Here is a 16,321-nt window from a genome sequence, read left to right on the forward strand (position 1 = left end):
CCTTACGGGCAGCCGCCCCCCTCAGAGCCCCGCCAGGCTGCTGTGCAGGCCCTGGAGTGAATGCCCTGCTCGTGAGGGGGCCAGGCTGACAGCCCGGGAGCCTGGGTCCCCCTTGGGAGCCGAGTGCGGGGAACAGCGAGAGCTGCCAACCCTCCCGCCAATGCGCCTCCCCCTGCCCTGGGGCCTGTGCTGGGAGCTGCCCTCGGCTGGGTGGCAGCGTGACCGGGCAGCCCCTCTGAATTCTCCCCGCTGCAGGCCAGGTGACCTGTGCCCCGGGGCAGCTGCCGTGCCCGGACGGTTCCTGCGTCAGCAGGACGCGGGTGTGCGACGGAGCCTGGGACTGCGGGGACGGCTCTGACGAGAGCCCAGCTCTGTGCCTGACGGCGCGGCCCAGCGCCCTGCCCATCACCCTGCCCACGGTGCTGCCCGCGACTCGCCTGCCGCCGGCCGGTGAGTGGGCGAGGGGCCGCCGAGGGGGGGCGGCAGCGCCCTCCGCACTCTGGCCAGTCAGCGGCAGTGGGGCACAGCTCCTCCCCGCTCCCCACAGCGCCCCTTGCTGGGGGCTCCCCTCATAGCCAGTGCCCCCATCCCTCCCCACAGCACCCCCTGCCGGGAGCTCCCCCCACAGCCAGACCCCACCCCCTCCCCAGTGTGCCCCCTGCCGGGAGCTCCCCTCACAGCCAGTGACCCGACCCCTCCCCACAGAGCCCCCTCCTGGGAGCTCCCCCCACAGCCAGTGACCCGACCCCGACCCACAGCTCCCCCGCCGGGAGCTCCCCCCACAGCCAGTGACCCGACCCCTCCCCACAGAGCCCCCTGCCGGGAGCTCCTCCCACAGCCAGCACCCCCTCTCCCCACAGAGCCCCCTCCTGGGGGCTCCCCCCACAGCCAGCGCCCTGACCCCTCCCCACAGAGCCCCCTGCCGGGATCTCCCCCCACAGCCAACACCCCTCCTCCCCACAGAGCCCCCTGCCGGGAGCTCCCCCCACAGCCAGCACCCCACCTCCCCACAGAGCCCCCTGCTGGGAGCTCCCCCCACAGCCAGCGCCCTGCCCCCTTCCCAGAGCACCCCGTGCTGGGAGCTCCCCCACAGCCAGTGACGCGACCCCTCCCCACAGCTCCCCCGCCGGGAGCTCCCCCCACAGCCAGTGACCCGACCCCTCCCCACAGCTCCCCCGCCGGGAGCTCCCCCCACAGCCAGCACCCCCACTCCCCACAGAGCCCCCCGCTGGGAGCTCCCCCCACAGCCAGCGCTCTGCCCCCTTCCCAGAGCACCCCGTGCTGGGAGCTCCCCCCACAGCCAGTGACCCGACCCCTCCCCACAAAGCCCCCTGCCGGGATCTCCCCCCACAGCCAACACCCCCCCTCCCCACAGAGCCCCCTGCCGGGATCTCCCCCCCACAGCCAACACCCCCCCTCCCCACAGAGCCCCCTGCCGGGATCTCCCCCCACAGCCAACACCCCCTCTCCCCACAGAGCCCCCTGCCGGGAGCTCCCCTCACAGCCAGTGCCCTGACCCCTCCCCACAGCTCCCCCGCCGGGAGCTCCACCCACATCCAGCACTCTGCCCCCTTCCCAGAGCACCTCGTGCTGGGAGCTCCCCCCACAGCCAGTGACCCGACCCCTCCCCACAGAGCCCCCTGCCGGGATCTCCCCCCACAGCCAACACTCCCCGGGAGCGCCCCCTGCCGGGAGCTCTCCCCACAGCCAGTGCCCTGACCCCTCACCACAGCTCCCCCTGCCGGGAGCTCTCCCCACAGCCAGCGCCCTGCCCCCTTCCCAGAGCACCCCGTGCTGGGAGCTCCCCCCACAGCCAGTGACGCGACCCCTCCCCACAGCTCCCCCGCCGGGAGCTCCCCCCACAGCCAGTGACGCGACCCCTCCCCACAGCTCCCCCGCCGGGAGCTCCCCCCACAGCCAGTGACGCGACCCCTCCCCACAGCTCCCCCGCCGGGAGCTCCCCCCACAGCCAGCACCCCCACTCCCCACAGAGCCCCCTGCTGGGAGCTCCCCCTACAGCCAGTGACCCGACCACTCCCCACAGCTCCCCCGCCGGGAGCTCCCTCCACAGCCTGTAACCCGACCCCTCCCCACATCCAGCGCTCTGCCCCCTTCCCAGAGCACCCCGTGCTGGGAGCTCCCCCCACAGCCAGCGCCCTGCCCCGCTCCCCACAGCGCCCCCTGCTGGGATTGAGGCGTCGGTGCTGTAGTGCAGTGAGCAGGGGACGAGGCTGCCACTAGGTCCCCTCCCCGGGGTCTCCCTGTAGGCCCCCCCAGACCCCGCAGGACCTAGCCCTGAGGGCTCCCTCGATCTCCCCTCACAGCACCCCAGTGTGGCCGCTATGAGTTCCACTGCGGCAGCGGGGAGTGCAGGCCGCGTGGCTGGGTGTGCGACGACGAGGCCGACTGCCTGGACGGCAGCGACGAGCTAGTGTGCAACCGGACCTGTGGCCTGGACCAGCACACGTGCACCGTCACCGCCGAGTGCATCCCCTACGGGCAGCTGTGCGACGGCATCCCCCAGTGCTGGGACCAGTCCGACGAGAGCACCGACAACTGCGGTGAGCCCGGCACCGGCCCTGGCCCTGCCTGCGAGACCCAGCCCACGCCACCCGGGGCCCTTCCTTCGGCCCCGCCCAACCCAGCCCGCGCCTCCAGGGGCCCTTCCTCCGGCCCCGCGTGACCCAGCCCGCGCCACCCGGGGCCCTTCCTCCGGCCCCGCCCGACCCAGCCCGCGCCTCCCGGGGCCCTTCCTCCGGCCCCGCCCGACCCAGCCCGCGCCTCCCGGGGCCCTTCCTCCGGCCCCGCCCGACCCAGCCCGCGCCATCCGGGGCCCTTCCTCCGGCCCCTCCCGACGCAGCCCGCGCCTCCCGGGGCCCTTCCTCCGGCCCCGCCCGACCCAGCCTGCGCCACCCGGGGCCCTTCCTCCGGCCCCTCCCGACGCAGCCTGCGCCTCCCGGGGCCCTTCCTCCGGCCCCGCCCGACCCAGCCCGCGCCACCCGGGGCCCTTCCTCCGGCCCCGCCCGACCCAGCCCGCGCCACCCGGGGCCCTTCCTCCGGCCCCGCCCGACCCAGCCCGCGCCTCCCGGGGCCCTTCCTCCGGCACCGCCCGACCCAGCCCGCGCCTCCCGGGGCCCTTCCTCCGGCCCCGCCCGACCCAGCCCGCGCCTCCCGGGGCCCTTCCTCCGGCTCCGCCCGACCCAGCCCGCGCCTCCCTGGGCCCTTCCTCCGGCCCCGCGTGACCCAGCCCGCGCCACCAGGGGCCCTTCCTCCGGCCCCGCCCAACCCAGCCCGCGCCTCCAGGGGCCCTTCCTCCGGCCCCGCCCAACCCAGCCCGCGCCTCCAGGGGCCCTTCCTCCGGCCCCGCGTGACCCAGCCCGCGCCACCCGGGGCCCTTCCTCCGGCCCCGCCCGACCCAGCCCGCGCCTCCCGGGGCCCTTCCTCCGGCCCTGCCCGACCCAGCCCGCGCCTCCCGGGGCCCTTCCTCCGGCCCGCCCGACCCAGCCCGCGCCTCCCGGGGCCCTTCCTCCGGCCCCCGCCCGACCCAGCCCGCGCCACCCGGGGCCCTTCCTCCGGCCCCTCCCGACGCAGCCTGCGCCTCCCGGGGCCCTTCCTCCGGCCCCGCCCGACCCAGCCCGCGCCACCCGGGGCCCTTCCTCCGGCCCCGCCCGACCCAGCCCGCGCCACCCGGGGCCCTTCCTCCGGCCCCGCCCGACCCAGCCCGCGCCTCCCGGGGCCCTTCCTCCGGCACCGCCCGACCCAGCCCGCGCCTCCCGGGGCCCTTCCTCCGGCCCCGCCCGACCCAGCCCGCGCCTCCCGGGGCCCTTCCTCCGGCCCCGCCCGACCCAGCCCGCGCCACCCGGGGCCCTTCCTCCGGCCCCTCCCGACGCAGCCCGCGCCTCCCGGGGCCCTTCCTCCGGCCCCGCCCGACCCAGCCCGCGCCTCCCGGGGCCCTTCCTCCGGCCCCGCCCGACCCAGCCCGCGCCTCCCGGGGCCCTTCCTCCGGCCCCGCCCGACCCAGCCCGCGCCATCCGGGGCCCTTCCTCCGGCCCCGCCCGACCCACCCAGGGCCCTTCCTCCGGCCCCGCCCGACCCAGCCCGCGCCTCCCAGGGCCCTTCCTCCGGCCCCGCCCGACCCAGCCCGCGCATCCCGGGGCCCTTCCTCCGGTCCCGTCCGACCCAGCCCGCGCCTCCCGGGGCCCTTCCTCCGGCCCCGCCCGACCCACCCAGGGCCCTTCCTCCGGCCCCGCCCGACCCAGCCCGCGCCTCCTGGGGCCCTTCCTCCGGCCCCGCCCGACCCAGCCCGCGCATCCCGGGGCCCTTCCTCCGGTCCCGCCCGACCCAGCCCGCGCCTCCCGGGGCCCTTCCTCCGGCCCCGCCCGACCCAGCCCGCGCCTCCCGGGGCCCTTCCTCCGGCCCCGCCCGACCCAGCCCGCGCCTCCCGGGGCCCTTCCTCCGGCCCCGCTCGACCCAGCCCGCGCCACCCGGGGCCCTTCCTCTGGCCCCGCCCGACCCAGCCCGCGCCTCCCGGGGCCCTTCCTCCGGCCCCGCCCGACCCAGCCCGCGCCACCCGGGGCCCTTCCTCCGGCCCCGCCCGACCCAGTTCGCGCCTCCCGGGGCCCTTCCTCCGGCCCCGCCCGACCCAGCCCGCACCACCCGGGGCCCTTCCTCCGGCCCCGCCCGACCCAGCCCGCGCCTCCCGGGGCCCTTCCTCCGGCCCCGCCCGACCCAGCCCGCGCCACCCGGGGCCCTTCCTCCGGTCCCGCGTGACCCAGCCCGCGCCACCCGGGGCCCTTCCTCCGGCCCCACCCGACCCAGCCCGCGCCACCCGGGGCCCTTCCTCCGGCCCCGCCCGACCCAGCCCACGCCACCCGGTGCCCTTCCTCCGGCCCCGCGTGACCCAGCCCGCGCCTCCCGGGGCCCTTCCTCCGGCCCCGCCCGACCCAGCCCGCGCCACCCGGGGCCCTTCCTCCGGCCCCGCCCGACCCAGCCCATGCCTCCCGGGGCCTTCCTCCGGCTCCGCCCGACCAAGCCTGCACCTCCCGGGGCCCTTCCTCCTCTCCTTGTCCCTCGCCTCCCCGTCCGGGGCCCCCTGTGACCCCCCAGCGCAGACTGCTGCCCCCCTTCCTCTCCCCCACTCCTGATACCTGCTGTCCAGACCCCGACCCCAGCTGTCCCGTTTGGTCCATCGAGTGAGGGGCCCGGGCGCGGTTGGGAGTGTGCCGTGGCTTCAGCACACCGGCCAGTCAGCGCCAGTGGGACAGGGTGTTTCAGTCCCTCGACTCTGAGCCCCCCATCGAAGGTGACTGGGCCCCACGGAGCTAGCCCAAAGTGCCCTGCCGTGTGCTGGCTGCTGACCCATGCCCAGCCTGGGGCCAGCTACACCCACTGCTCAGAGCCGTGCTTGGAGACGGTGGCACCCTCTGGGCAGACGAGGCCACCTGGGGTCCCCCCCGCCAGAGCCCAGCTGACCACGCACCCCATGTCTGGCGAACACGCAGAGGGAGCCGAGGGCATGTGCTGAGTCCTCAGTGCAGGCCAGCCGCACCTGTGCCTTGGGGTCCCTGGTGTAACCCTCGCCCCCCCCCCCGAGCCGGGCTCCCATTGGGGCACAGAGCCAAGCCCGCTGAGTGGGCAACTGCTCCATTTGCTGCCCTGGGCCCAGCCCACTCGCCTTTAGACTCTGGCCGCGGGGCCCTACCCAGTGCCATGGGCAGGGCCTGGCTTCAGTTCCCACCGACGACCCAGCCAGGGGCTGGTCATGCAGGGAAGCCCCCTGCCACAGGCAGTGGCAGACACCCCACCCCTAGTGCCGGCCAGGGTAGTCCTGTGCCTTCCCCCTGTGCCCCAGAGCAGGGTCACTGATGTCCCCTTTCTTCCCTGGCAGGATCCACCGAGATCCCGCCCTGCCCAGGGCTCTTCGTCTGCAACAACCGCATGTGTGTGAATGTCTCCCGGGTGTGCGATGGCTCGCACGACTGCCCCCAGGGCGAGGACGAGCTGGCCTGCGGTGAGGGCGGCTGCGGGGATCGCACAGGCCTGGGGCACTCCCGGCAGCACATCTGCCCCAGGCTCTGCACAGGCCGAACACATGGGGGGTGGCAGGGTGACAGGATGATTGGTCTGAGCCAGCATGGGGGGTCATGGGGCTACATGGGCACATTGATCAGAGCTTATACTGCAGGGAGACAACGATGCCAAACTACAGGGGCCCATGGCCGTGATGGGCGAGGGGGAGCGGGCAGAAGGCTGTGATGGGCACAGGGGGAGCGGGCAGAGGGCTGTGGCTGTGACGGGTAGAGGGGAGCGGGCAGAGGGCTGTGACGGGTAGAGGGGAGCGGGCAGAGGGCCGTGGCTGTGACGGGTAGAGGGGAGTGGGCAGAGAGCTGTGATGGGCACGGGGGGAGCGGGCAGAGGGCTGTGGCTGTGACGGGTAGAGGGGAGCGGGCAGAGGGCTGTGATGGGCACGGGGGGGGTGGGCAGAGGGCCGTGGCTGTGACGGGTAGAGGGGAGCGGGCAGAGGGCTGTGATGGGCACGGGGGGAGCGGGCAGAGGGCCGTGGCTGTGACGGGTAGAGGGGAGTGGGCAGAGGGCTGTGGCTGTGACGGGTAGAGGGGAGCGGGCAGAGGGCTGTGATGGGCACGGGGGAGTGGGCAGAGGGCTGTGGCTGTGACAGGCGGGGGAGAGAGGGCTGTTGCTCTGCTTGGCGGATCCGCTGGGCCTCTCACTGCCCCCCCTACCCCCCCACAGAGCAGCACGTCCTGTCCGGCGAGAGGAACCAGACGGTGGGGCCCTGCGCCGAGTACTCGTGTGCTGAGGGCGAATGCATCTCCTTTAAGCAGGTACGGCTAGGGCTGGGGGGGGGGGGCAGTGCCCGCTGGCAGGGGCTCCAAGATGCTCATGGGTGCAGCTGCTGGCCCAGCCCTGCCCCGGCTCTGCCCCATGCCTGTGGGGCTGGGAGGTGCTGGCCAATCGGGGCATGGCAGAGCTCCCCTCTGGCTAGCGCCCAGGGAGGAGGAAGGGCAGTGCCCCGGCTGAGCTGGGCATAGACCCTGTGTCCTGGCCCGAGACATGTGAGCTCCCTGCCTAGCAGTGCCCAGGCTGGCCCCTCCTGCGCCTGCGTCAGTGCTCCCCCCACCCCTGCCTCCATCTGCAGCGCCCTCGGGTGGTGCCCTCGGGCGCCCGGCCCCTCTTCGCCACGCTCCATTGCCGATGCACCCGGCAGCCTCATCCCCAACCGCTGGACAGTCCCAAGCAGGGCTCGTAGGTACAACCAGGACCTCTCGGCCAGCTCCCTCTGGGGCCAAGGGCCAAGACTTGGGGTCCCTACCTCTTCCCAGCCAGCCCAGAGCTGAAACCAAAACCCCTCCAGTCGGATCTCTCCCGCATTCTCCCCCTCTCCCTTCCTCCAGTCGCCCCCCCACCCCCGCCCCACGGCTCGGGTTAAAGGCTCAGGTACCACCACACCTAGGGTATGGCTACGTTTGGAATTTCAAAGTGTGAGTGTAGTCGGAGCGGCAGCGCTGGGAGAGAGCTCTCCCAGCGCTGCTGCCCCGGCAGTGTGAAGTGTGAGTGTAGTCGGAGCGCTGCATGTAAACCACATCCCTTACGGGTGTAGCGTGCAGGCTACCCAGCGCTGCATGTAAACCACATCCCTTACGGGTGTAGCGTGCAGGCTACCCAGCGCTGCATGTAAACCACATCCCTTACGGGTGTAGCGTGCGGCTCCCAGCGCTGCTGCCCTGATTACACTGATGCTTTACAGCGCTGTATCTTGCAGCGCTCAGGGGGGTGTTTTTTCACACCCCAGTTGCAGCGCTGTAAAGTGTGAGTGTAGCCAAGGCCCTAGTCACCCCCTGCTAGGGTGACCACACAGCAAGTGTGAGAAATCGGGACGGGGTGGGGGGTAATAGGAGCCTATACAAGACAAAGCCGCAAATGTTGGGACTGGCCCTATAAAAACAGGACATCTAATCACCCTACCCCCTGCTCTCCCCTCCCCCATGCAGACAGTCCCAGTAAAACTACACATTCCCTGGTCAGTCCGCCCGGCTCCCTTCTGCGTCCCAGCCCCTAGTGCCCGTTGCTCCGTCCGCTCATATGCTTCCCCCCCTACCGGCTGGTCTCTACTTCCCCCACCCGCCCATACTGCCCTGCCCTGCTCTGCCCCTTCGCTGGTCTCTACTTCCCCCACCCGCCCATACTGCCCTGCCCTGCTCTGCCCCTTCGCTGGTCTCTACTTCACCCACCCGCCCATACTGCCCTGCCCTGCTCTGCCCCTTCGCTGGTCTCTACTTCACCCACCAGCCCATACTGCCCTGCCCTGCTCGGCCCCTTCGCTGGTCTCTACTTCCCCCACCCGCCCATACTGCCCTGCCCTGCTCGGCCCCTTCGCTGGTCTCTACTTCCCCCACCCGCCCATACTGCCCTGCCCTGCTCGGCCCCTTCGCTGGTCTCTACTTCCCCCACCCGCCCATACTGCCCTGCCCTGCTCTGCCCCTTCGCTGGTCTCTACTTCGCCCACCCGCCCATACTGCCCTGCCCTGCTCTGCCCCTTCGCTGGTATCATAACCTTAGTCCCAGATCTGGACCTTAGCGTCCAAAATATGGGGATTAGCATGAAAACCTCCAAGCTTAGTCACCAGCTTGGACCTGGTACCTGCTGCCACCACCCAAAAAATTAGAGTGTTTTGGGGCACTCTGGTCCCTCTGAAAAACCTTCCCTGGGGACCCCAAGACCCAAATCCCTTGAGTCTCACCACAAAGGGAAATAATCCTTTTTCCCTTCCCCCCTCCAGGTGCTCCTGGAGAGATACACAGACACAAGCTCTGTGAATCCAAACAGAGGGACTTGCCCTCTCCGTTTCCAATCCTGGAACAAAAGCACTTTCCTCTTTACCCAGAGGAAATGCAAAATCAGGCTAGCAATCCAACACACAGATCTCCCCTTGATTTCTTCCTCCCACCAATTCCCTGGTGAGTACAGACTTAATTTCCCTGAAGTAAAGAAAACTCCAACAGGTCTTAAAAGAAAGCTTTATATAAAAAAGAAAGAAAAATACATACAAATGATCTCTCTGTATTAAGATAACACAATACAGGGCAATTGCTTAAAAGAATATTGAATAAACAGCCTTATTAAAAAAGAAGACAAATCAAAGCACTCCAGCACTTATATTCATGCAAATACCAAAGAAAAGAAACCATATAACTTACTATCTGATCTCTTTGTCCTTACACTTAGAAACAGAAGATTAGAAAATAGAACTACTTCTCCAAAGCTCAGAGACAGCAGGCAGACAGACAAAAGACTCAGACACACAATTCCCTCCACCCAAAATTGAAAAAATCCGGTTTCCTGGTTGGTTCTCTGGTCAGGTGTTTCAGGTGAAAGAGACATTAACCCTTAGCTATCTGTTTATGACACGCCCCCCAAATTGCAAACAGTGGGGAAGCTCACTGGCGGCAATTTCCTTCTAGAACTTGAAAATAACCAGGGTAATACAACACATGCACCTTTACATATACCCCTAAGTATATAACTAACAGACTTTTACATTTTAAGAACACTTTTTAACTACTGGATTCTGGGAAACTCTCACGGGAGAGAGCATCAGCAACTTTGTTAGAAGCTCCTGTGATGTGTTGAATTTCAAAATCAAAATCTTGGAGAGCTAAACTCCATCGAAGAAGTTTCTTGTTGTTCCCCTTGGCAGTATGAAGCCACTTTAGTGCAGCATGGTCAGTTTGTAGTTGGAACCGCCGTCCCCAAACATATGGGCGTAGCTTTTCCAGGGCGTACACAATGGCATAGCATTCCTTTTCACTGACTGACCAGTGACTTTCCCTCTCAGACAGTTTCTTGCTGAGAAACACGACAGGATGGAAGTTGTGATCTGTTGCTTCCTGCATGAGCACTGCTCCTATACCACGCTCAGATGCATCCGTGGTTACTAGGAATGGTTTGTCAAAATCCGGGGCCCTGAGTACAGGGTCAGACATGAGTGTTGCCTTAAGCTGGGTAAAGGCCTTTTGACACTTATCAGTCCACTTAACTGCATTTGGCTGGGTCTTTTTGGTCAGGTCGGTCAATGGGGCAGCGATTTGGCTGTAGTGTGGTACAAATCGCCTGTAGTATCCGGCCAAGCCTAAGAAGGATTGGACCTGTTTCTTTGACCTTGGGACAGGCCACTTTTGGATAGCATCCACCTTGGCCTGTAGGGGGTTTATGGTTCCTCGACCCACCTGGTGCCCCAGGTAAGTCACTCTGTTTTGGCCTATTTGACACTTTTTGGCCTTAACAGTTAGTCCTGCCTGCCTGATGCGCTCAAAGACCTTTTCCAGGTGTAGTAGGTGTTCGGGCCAGGAGTCTGAAAAAATGGCCACATCATCGAGGTAGGCAACTGCAAATTCTCCCAGTCCAGCTAGTAGACCGTCTACCAGCCTCTGGAAGGTGGCGGGTGCATTTCGAAGGCCGAAAGGAAGGACATTGAATTCATACACCCCCGCATGGGTGACGAATGCTGACCTCTCCTTGGCAGGTTCATCTAGTGGTACTTGCCAGTACCCCTTGGTTAAGTCTATTGTAGAGATGAACTGGGCACGTCCCAACTTCTCCAATAGCTCATCAGTGCGTGGCATTGGATAGTTGTCCGGACGAGTTACCGCATTTAGCTTACGGTAGTCCACGCAAAAGCGTATTTCCCCATCTGGTTTGGGTACCAGAACCACTGGAGATGCCCAGGCACTGGTAGATGGGCGGATTATACCCATCTGTAGCATGTTCTGGATCTCCCGTTCTATAGCAGCTTGGGCATGAGGAGATACTCGGTAGGGTGGGGTTCTGATTGGGTGAGCATTACCTGTATCAATGGAGTGGTATGCCCGTTCAGTCCGTCCTGGGGTGGCTGAGAACAATGGGGCGAAGCTAGTGCACAGCTCCTTGATTTGTTGCCGCTGCAGACGTTCCAGGGTGGTTGAGAGGTTCACCTCTTCCACGCCACCGTCTTTTTTCCCGTCGTAGTAGACACCGTCAGGCCACTCAGCATCATCTCCCTGGACTGTAAACTGACAAACCTGTAAGTCTCTGGAATAGAAAGGCTTGAGAGAATTAACATGGTACACTTTAGGCTTTAGTGAGGAATTGGGAAATGCTATGAGGTAGTTCACAGCTCCCAGGCGCTCTTGGACCGTGAATGGCCCTTCCCATGATGCTTCCATCTTATGGGCCTGTTGCGCCTTCAAGACCATAACCTGGTCTCCTACCTTGAAGGAACGTTCTCTGGCATGTCTGTCATACCAGGCCTTTTGCTCTTCCTGAGCATTCTTTAGGTTCTCTCTAGCAAGGGCTAAAGAGTGTCGGAGGGTGCTTTGTAGGTTGCTTACAAAGTCCAGAATGTTAGTTCCTGGAGAAGGCGTAAACCCCTCCCATTGCTGCTTCACCAACTGTAATGGCCCCTTAACCTCGTGACCATACACAAGTTCAAATGGTGAAAACCCTAAACTGGGATGTGGTACAGCCCTGTAGGCAAACAGCAACTGCTGCAACACTAGGTCCCAATTATTGGAGAATTTGTTGATGAATTTTCGTATCATGGCCCCCAAAGTTCCATTGAACCTTTCCACCAGGCCATTGGTTTGATGGTGGTACGGGGTGGCAACCAAGTGATTCACCCCATGAGTTTCCCACAGTTTTTCCATGGTCCCTGCCAGGAAATTAGACCCTGAATCTGTAAGGATGTCAGAGGGCCAACCTACCCTGGCAAAGATGTCTGTTAGGGCCAGGCACACAGTGTTAGCCCTGGTGTGCCTAGAGCTACTGCTTCTGGCCATCGGGTAGCAAAGTCCACTAAAGTCAGTACGTACTGCTTTCCTCTGGGCGTCTTTTTTGGGAAAGGGCCCAGAATATCCACAGCTACTCGCTGAAATGGGACCATCAATTATGGGGAGTGGCTGGAGAGGGGCCTTGACCTGGTCTTGAGGCTTTCCCACTCTTTGGCATACCTCACAAGACCGGACATACTTGGCAACATCCTTGCCCATCCCCTCCCAGTGGAAGGACTTCCCCAACCGGTCCTTGGTTCTGTTCACCCCAGCATGGCCACTGGGATGATCATGGGCTAAGCTTAAGAGCTTCCACCGGTACTTAGTTGGAACCACCAACTGTTTTTGCGGCTGCCATTCTTCCCGGTGTCCACCAGAAAGAATTTCCTTGTATAAAAGTCCTTGGTCTATAACAAACCGGGATCGATTAGAAGAGCTGAGAGGCGGTGGGGTGCTCCGTGCCGCCGCCCAAGCTTTCTGAAGGCTGTCATCTGCTTCCTGCTCAGCCTGGAACTGTTCCCTTGAGGCTGGGGTCACCAGTTCTTCCTCAGACTGTGGACTTGGGCTTGGTCCCTCTGGAAGCGATGTAGGTGATGGGGTTGTTTCCGTTGCTGGTGAACCGCTCTCCGCTGGTGCACCTGAGGGTATTTCAGGCTCTGGCTGAGCCTTTTGGGTATGGCTGTCTGTTGTTTCTGCCAGTTCTGGCTCGCTGGCGCCCTCTGGCGTTGAGTTTGAAGATGTGGTTGCACTTGCTGGTGCTGGTTGCTGTTCCAGTTCCGGGCCTGAGACTGGAGATGCTGTGGCTGTTTCAGTGGTAGGCATGGAATCCGGGTCCACTACCTCTGTCTGGGTCTCTGGTAACACAGACGGGGCCTCTGTGGACGGCTCAGGAACAGGAATGGGTCTGGAAGCTTGCCTGGTTTGGCTACGGGTAACCATTCCCACTCTCTTGGCCCGCCTCACCTGGTTGGCCAAGTCTTCCCCCAGTAGCATGGGGATAGGATATTGTCATAGACTGCAAAAGTCCACATTCCTGACCAGCCTTTGTACTGGACAGGCAGTTGAGCTGTAGGCAAGTCTACAGCTTGTGACATGAAGGGGTAAATTGTAACTTTGGCCTTTGGGTTGATGAATTTGGGGTCAACGAAGGATTGGTGGATAGCTGACACTTGTGCCCCCGTGTCTCTCCACGCAGTAACCTTCTTTCCGCCCACTCTCAAATTTTCCCTTCGCTCCAAGGGTATTTGAGAGGCATCCGGGCCTGGGGATCTTTGGTGTGATGGAGGTGTAATGAATTGCACTCGCATGGTGTTCTTGGGACAGTTGGCCTTGATATGTCCCAGTTCATTACACTTAAAGCATCTTCCATCTGATGGGTCACTGGGCCGAGGTGAGTTACTGGAGACTGGTGAGGTTGAAGGGTAGGGTATGTGTGGCTTTACTTGGGTGGAATGTGGGGTCTTTGGCTGTCCTCGGTTGTAGGGTTTATGATCTGTGTGCCCCCTGTGGTAATCGTTCCCCTTGACAGTAGCTTTCTTGCTTTCTGCCAGTTCCATCCATTTGGCTCCAATCTCCCCCGCCTCAGCGATATCTTTGGGATTTCTATCTTGTATGTACCGTGTGATGTCTTCAGGAACACCATCCAAGAACTGCTCCATTTGTATGAGGAGGTTCAGTTCTTCCAAGGTTTGAATGTTGTTTCCTGTTAGCCAGGCCTCATAGTTTTTTGCAATGTAGTAGGCGTGTTTGGGAAATGACACCTCTGGTTTCCACTTTTGGGTTCTGAAGCGCCGACGGGCATGATCTGGGGTTATCCCCATCCTGTATCTGGCCTTGGTTTGAAAAAGTTTATAGTCATTCATTTGCAGCTTAGGCATTTCAGCTGCCACCTCTGCTAAAGGTCCACTGAGGTGTGGCCTTAATTCTACCATGTACTGGTCTTCGGGGATGCTGTACCCAAGACAGGCTCTTTCAAAATTTTCCAAGAAGGCCTCGGTGTCATCACCTGCCTTGTAGGTGGGAAATTTCCTGTGCTGTGGAGCAATAACTGGCGCCGGGTTGTTAGGGTTGGCTGGCACATGCAGCCCAGCTTTTGCCAACTCCAGTTCATGTTTTCTCTGTTTTTCCTTCTCTTCATTTTCTTTTTCCATTTGTGTTTGTTGTTTTTCCATTTCTTTTTGGTGTTTTTCCATGTCTCGGCGGTGGGCCGCCTCATCTTCTTCTAGTTTTCTTTTGTGTGCTGCCTCTTGGGCTGCCTGTTCTCTTTGGAAGGCTGCCAGTTTCATGTTTTCTTCCTTTTCTTTTATCTCCATCTCTTTTTGTTTTATTTCTAGTTCCTGTTGGTGTTTTTCCATCTGTCGCCTGTGTTCAGCTTCTTTGAATTGGTCTTCGGCCTCCATTTTTGTCCTGGTAGACATGGTTCCTGTTTTCTTGTGTTGGGGTGCCCTCCGGTGTTTCTCTTTTGAACTGCAGGCTCTGTTGCCTCCTGAAGTCTGCCTAGCAACAGTGCCTTTAGCTAATCTTCAATGTTAAGTAAACCTGAAAAACCACTTTATCTGCATGCATATAAGTGCTGGTACTTGCCTCCTAATGGGAGGGCTATTGCATGACAAAAGACCCTCAACAGTCTCTTAATGGCTTCTCACTTAACATGCAAACCACAAACTGCTAGAGAGAGCAGAAAAAAAAATTCTCTCTGGTTCCCTTTTAAAACCAAACTGTTTCTCTCTGCTAAAAAGCCCTTAGCAGAGAAAAGAAAAATATAATATTCCTACTGGCTTCTGGATTCTGTCTAGATCCCACCCGCTGCTACACCATATCATAACCTTAGTCCCAGATCTGGACCTTAGCGTCCAAAATATGGGGGTTAGCATGAAAACCTCCAAGCTTAGTCACCAGCTTGGACCTGGTACCTGCTGCCACCACCCAAAAAATTAGAGTGTTTTGGGGCACTCTGGTCCCTCTGAAAAGCCTTCCCTGGGGACCCCAAGACCCAAATCCCTTGAGTCTCACCACAAAGGGAAATAATCCTTTTTCCCTTCCCCCTTCCAGGTGCTCCTGGAGAGATACACAGACACAAGCTCTGTGAATCCAAACAGAGGGACTTGCCCTCTCCGTTTCCAATCCTGGAACAAAAGCACTTTCCTCTTTACCCAGAGGAAATGCAAAATCAGGCTAGCAATCCAACACACAGATCTCCCCTTGATTTCTTCCTCCCACCAATTCCCTGGTGAGTACAGACTTAATTTCCCTGAAGTAAAGAAAACTCCAACAGGTCTTAAAAGAAAGCTTTATATAAAAAAGAAAGAAAAATACATACAAATGTTCTCTCTGTATTAAGATGATACAACACAGGGTCAATTGCTTAAAAGAATATTGAATAAACAGCCTTATTAAAAAAGAAGACAAATCAAAGCACTCCAGCACTTATATTCATGCAAATACCAAAGAAAAGAAACCATATAACTTACTATCTGATCTCTTTGTCCTTACACTTAGAAACAGAAGATTAGAAAATAGAACTACTTCTCCAAAGCTCAGAGACAGCAGGCAGACAGACAAAAGACTCAGACACACAATTCCCTCCACCCAAAGTTGAAAAAATCCGGTTTCCTGGTTGGTTCTCTGGTCAGGTGTTTCAGGTGAAAGAGACATTAACCCTTAGCTATCTGTTTATGACAGCTGGTCTCTACTTCGCCCACCTGCCCATACTGCCCTGCCCTGCTCGGCCCCTTCGCTGGTCTCTACTTCGCCCACCCGCCCATACTGCCCTGCCCTGCTCTGCCCCTTCGCTGGTCTCTACTTCACCCACCAGCCCATACTGCCCTGCCCTGCTCGGCCCCTTCGCTGGTCTCTACTTCCCCCACCCGCCCATACTGCCCTGCCCTGCTCTGCCCCTTCGCTGGTCTCTACTTCACCCACCAGCCCATACTGCGTGCTCTGCCCTGCCCCCTGCTCCCTTCCCTGCTCTCTGTCTCCCCCCATCACTGTCGCCCCCCAGCTCTGTGCGTCTCTGCCTCTCCCCGGGAGGCTCAGTGTTGGCTCCCTGCAGGTGTGTAACGGGCTGGCGGACTGCGCTGACGGCAGCGAGGCCTCAGGCTGGCTGCCCTCGGACGAGCAGGACTGCGGGCTCTGGAGCCCCTGGGCCCCCTGGAGCACCTGCAGCCGGTCCTGTGGGACGGGCCTGCAGATCCGCAGGCGGGTCTGCACCAGACGGGCCAACGACATCCTGCGCCACTGCCACGGCGAGGAGACACAGGCCCAGCAGTGCTTCGCCCTGGCCTGCCCAGGTGAGACTGGGCTGGGGGCATTGTCCGTACAGCCGGGCGCGAGGCAGGCAGAGAGGTGTCCGTACAGCCGGGCGCGGGGCAGGCAGAGGGGTGTCCATACAGCCGGGCGCGAGGCAGGCAGAGTGGTTTCTGTACAGCCGGGAGCAGGGCAGGCAGAGGAGTGTCCGTACAGCTGGGTGCGGGGCGGACAGAGGGGTGTCTGAACACCC

The 16,321-nt window shown here is 62.2% G+C and overlaps 1 protein-coding gene across 1 annotated transcript in view; it reads left to right on the plus strand.

Annotated features, from left to right (window-relative positions):
• Positions 1–255: 255 nt before the first annotated feature.
• Positions 256–16,321, plus strand: part of LOC115639909 (SCO-spondin-like) — a gene marked incomplete at both ends in the record, with an annotated part of 89,161 nt that continues 73,095 nt past the window's right edge. The window contains 6 exon segments of the mRNA XM_030542835.1: positions 256–419; positions 2,242–2,263; positions 2,325–2,561; positions 5,888–6,010; positions 6,751–6,842; positions 15,875–16,112. Of these exon segments, the coding sequence (XP_030398695.1) occupies positions 256–419; positions 2,242–2,263; positions 2,325–2,561; positions 5,888–6,010; positions 6,751–6,842; positions 15,875–16,112 (876 nt within the window).

This window comes from Gopherus evgoodei, unplaced genomic scaffold (genome assembly GCF_007399415.2).
Source record: "Gopherus evgoodei ecotype Sinaloan lineage unplaced genomic scaffold, rGopEvg1_v1.p scaffold_148_arrow_ctg1, whole genome shotgun sequence".
In the NCBI taxonomy this organism is placed as follows: Eukaryota; Metazoa; Chordata; order Testudines; family Testudinidae; genus Gopherus; species Gopherus evgoodei.